The sequence below is a fragment of the Triticum dicoccoides genome, chromosome 4A (genome assembly GCF_002162155.2).
Source record: "Triticum dicoccoides isolate Atlit2015 ecotype Zavitan chromosome 4A, WEW_v2.0, whole genome shotgun sequence".
NCBI lineage: Eukaryota > Viridiplantae > Streptophyta > Magnoliopsida > Poales > Poaceae > Triticum > Triticum dicoccoides.
The window spans coordinates 622,843,141-622,846,166 of NC_041386.1; the positions used below are offsets into that span (position 1 = coordinate 622,843,141).

Below are 3,026 nucleotides of genomic sequence, written 5' to 3' on the forward strand. Positions count from 1 at the left end.
TTTATTAAAGGGGATAACATGGGCTTCTGCACCCTGCCTTCTACATACACAGGACAAGATAGATAAAAAAACCTTTTTATGTTTATTTCTTAAACTGATTTGTAAGGTCTTCTGAATTCCTCCAGTATCCAAGTCAGACCTGCAATATTCATATTGAACTGTTCAATAGTAGTTACAAAATTATCACCACATATACACACGTATAGGGATGAAAATGGAGTGGAAACTTTCCGTTTTTCCGGAGGAAAAATGGAAACGGAGAGGAAATATCAAAACGGAAATGAAAATTTACAAAACGGAAGTGGAAATGGAATTTTTATGCGGAAGCGAAAACAAAAACGGAATGGTGTTTTCCGGTGGAACATGCATGGAAATGGAACTTTCCGTTCTCGTGAATATGGAATTTTTGTTTTTACTATAGACCTATAGCTACTTTGTAGCCCAACCACCAAAGAGAACACAATGACACAATTAGTAGAATGGATCTAAGGCCGAACTTCTACTACCACACATGTACTCAGCTTGACCATATACGCAATTGTCCGGTACAACTACAATACTACGCTAAGTTGCTAACATAATGATATTATTTTGTAGCCATGTTAACAACTCATTGAATTTGTTTGTTTTTGTGTGTATTTCTGTATGATTCAAGGGGTTTTTAAATTCCGATCAATGCCTATTTCTGTTTCCGTATCCACTTTGTATTTGCTCCGTGTCCGTTTCCGGTAATATCTATTTCCGTATTCATTTCCGGGGTTTCTGTATTCGTTTCTGCTTCTGCAAAAAAAAATGTGAAAACAAATATGGTAGCACTCAGTTCCGTCCATTTCCGTTGCGTTTTCATCCCTACACACGTCCACGTATATGTACACACATACATACATGTACTGTACATCATGGCAGTTATTGTTACTCCTAGTTGGCATCATTTATTTACTAATGTTTGTTTACTCCCAACATACCTACTACTTATTCGCCAAGTAATTAGTTAACAACTTATGCAGTGGCGGTGATGACGACTAATTAAGCACTAATGGTCCGACCACCGTCGACGCAGATGACCTGCCCGGCGATGAAGGAAGCCGCCGGCATGCACAGAAATGCCACCGCGGAGGCGATCTCAGCTGGCTTGCCACTCCGCCGCAACGGGGTTTTGGAGTGCTCCTGTTCCAGGTACTCCGTATCCATCTGCCAAATATATCCACAAATAATATCCACAAATTTGTTAATGGTTAGTCCGTGTGTCTAGCATTTTTGGCCAAATATATCCATAAATAATATCCGTGATGTCCAAATCCTTGTCCCTCCTCGTACAAAGTGAACTCGTTACTTCCGCATAGAAAAGTGAACGCATTACTTTGTTTTTAGGATAAAGTAAACTTAGTATCTCACCAAAAACTTACCAGGCCTAGTTAAAAATTACTGTGGTGCTCGTTTATAAACAAGAAAACATTTGCTACTCCATTAGGCTATACAGTACTCTCTCCGTCCTAGATTACCTGTCTTATATTTGTCTAAATACAAATACATCTAACACTAGATACCGAGTAGGGCGTTTTGGTGCCCAGACTCATCTGCACCCGGTTAGAAAAAAATTCATAAAAAATTCAAAACAAATTCAAAAAATTCCAAATAAAACTTGTATGGTAGACAATTTGATGCTTGAGGCCCGCCCCATATTTCAAGTCATTTGGACATATGAGAAGCTCTCAGCAAAAAAGACAAATCGGACCAAAACAGTACATGAACAGTAAACATTTTTACAGACCCCCAATTTGTCTTTTTTGCTGAGAGCTGCTCATATGTCCAAATGACTTGAATTTTGGAGCGGGCCTCACGCATCAAAATGTCTATCACACAAATTTTATTTGGAATTTTTTGAATTTTTCTAGTATTTGTTTTGATTTTTTTCGTCGGCGCGGGTGCAGATGAGCTCAGGTGCAGAAATGGATTTTCGCTAGATACCTCTGTATCTAGAGAAATCTAAGGCAGGTAATTTGGAACAGAGGTAGTACTATGTTGCTTACGTCTTTAATCATATCGGTTGTGATAAATCCTGGGGCGACACCGTTCACACGGATCTTGTCAGGGGCCCACTCGGTGGCCAAACTCCTCGTCAGTTGGTTCATTGCACCTACATACATGATGTAATAACATTTTTAAACTTGAAGCTGATCTAGTTTCACAACATTTGACTTAAACTGAAACTAATATGAGATTTATCTTGAAATGGAGTGAGCACGTACCTTTTGTGATAGCATAGACGGTGGAGCCAACGAAGCCGATGGAGCCTCCAATGGAGGACATGTTGATGATGCTGCCTCCTCCGGCGCGCACGAGAAGAGGGCGCGCGAGCTGGCTGAGATGGAAGCTCGACTCCAGGTTGGTAGCCATCACCTTGGAGTACTCCTCCGCGGTGCACTCCGCGGTGGGCTTCACCAGCAGCTGCCCCGCGTTGTTCACCTACGTACATACATATACATACTCCCGATCGCTAGGCGCTAGCAATCCAGAAGACACACAAAATCCACAGTTTACAGACACATATAGAACTCACTAGTATGTCGAGCTTGCCGTTGAAGGTCTGCCGGACGGCGTCCATGAGCCTCTCCCTGTCGGCGCGCACAAAGACGTCGCAGGCGGAGGCGGTGACATGCAGGCCCTTCTCCTCCCACCGCCGTCGGCACTCCTCCAGCTCCGCCGCGTTCCGGGAGCAGGCATGCACCCTCGCACCGAACCCGGCGAGCTCCTCCACGATGGCGTACCCTATCCCTTTGCTGCCGGTCAAATTTATAGTTATGAAATGTAGTTTAATATTGGTAAATTCATTATGAAAGGCGATATTTTTTAATATAAATTTGATCAAACTTTGCAAAGTTTGACTTGACATAAATCTAATATGCGAAGTATAAATGACCGGAGGGAGTACTGACTAGTTTTGCAGGACGAATATTTTAGTACCTTCAAGGATTGAAATGTCATTTAAAATTCTTGAGAAGGTGTTTCTTAATGGTTTATGCGAC

At 42.0% G+C, this 3,026-nt stretch overlaps 1 protein-coding gene across 1 annotated transcript; it reads right to left on the reverse strand.

The window, feature by feature from the left end:
• Nucleotides 1-1,026: 1,026 nt before the first annotated feature.
• LOC119283871 (tropinone reductase homolog At2g29370-like) lies at nucleotides 1,027-2,797 on the reverse strand (the record flags this gene model as incomplete). Its single annotated transcript, XM_037563239.1, has 4 exons — nucleotides 1,027-1,191; nucleotides 2,031-2,137; nucleotides 2,250-2,466; nucleotides 2,561-2,797. Coding segments are annotated over 4 exons (726 nt in total), but the record flags the coding sequence as incomplete, so codon positions are not given.
• Nucleotides 2,798-3,026: the final 229 nt, after the last annotated feature.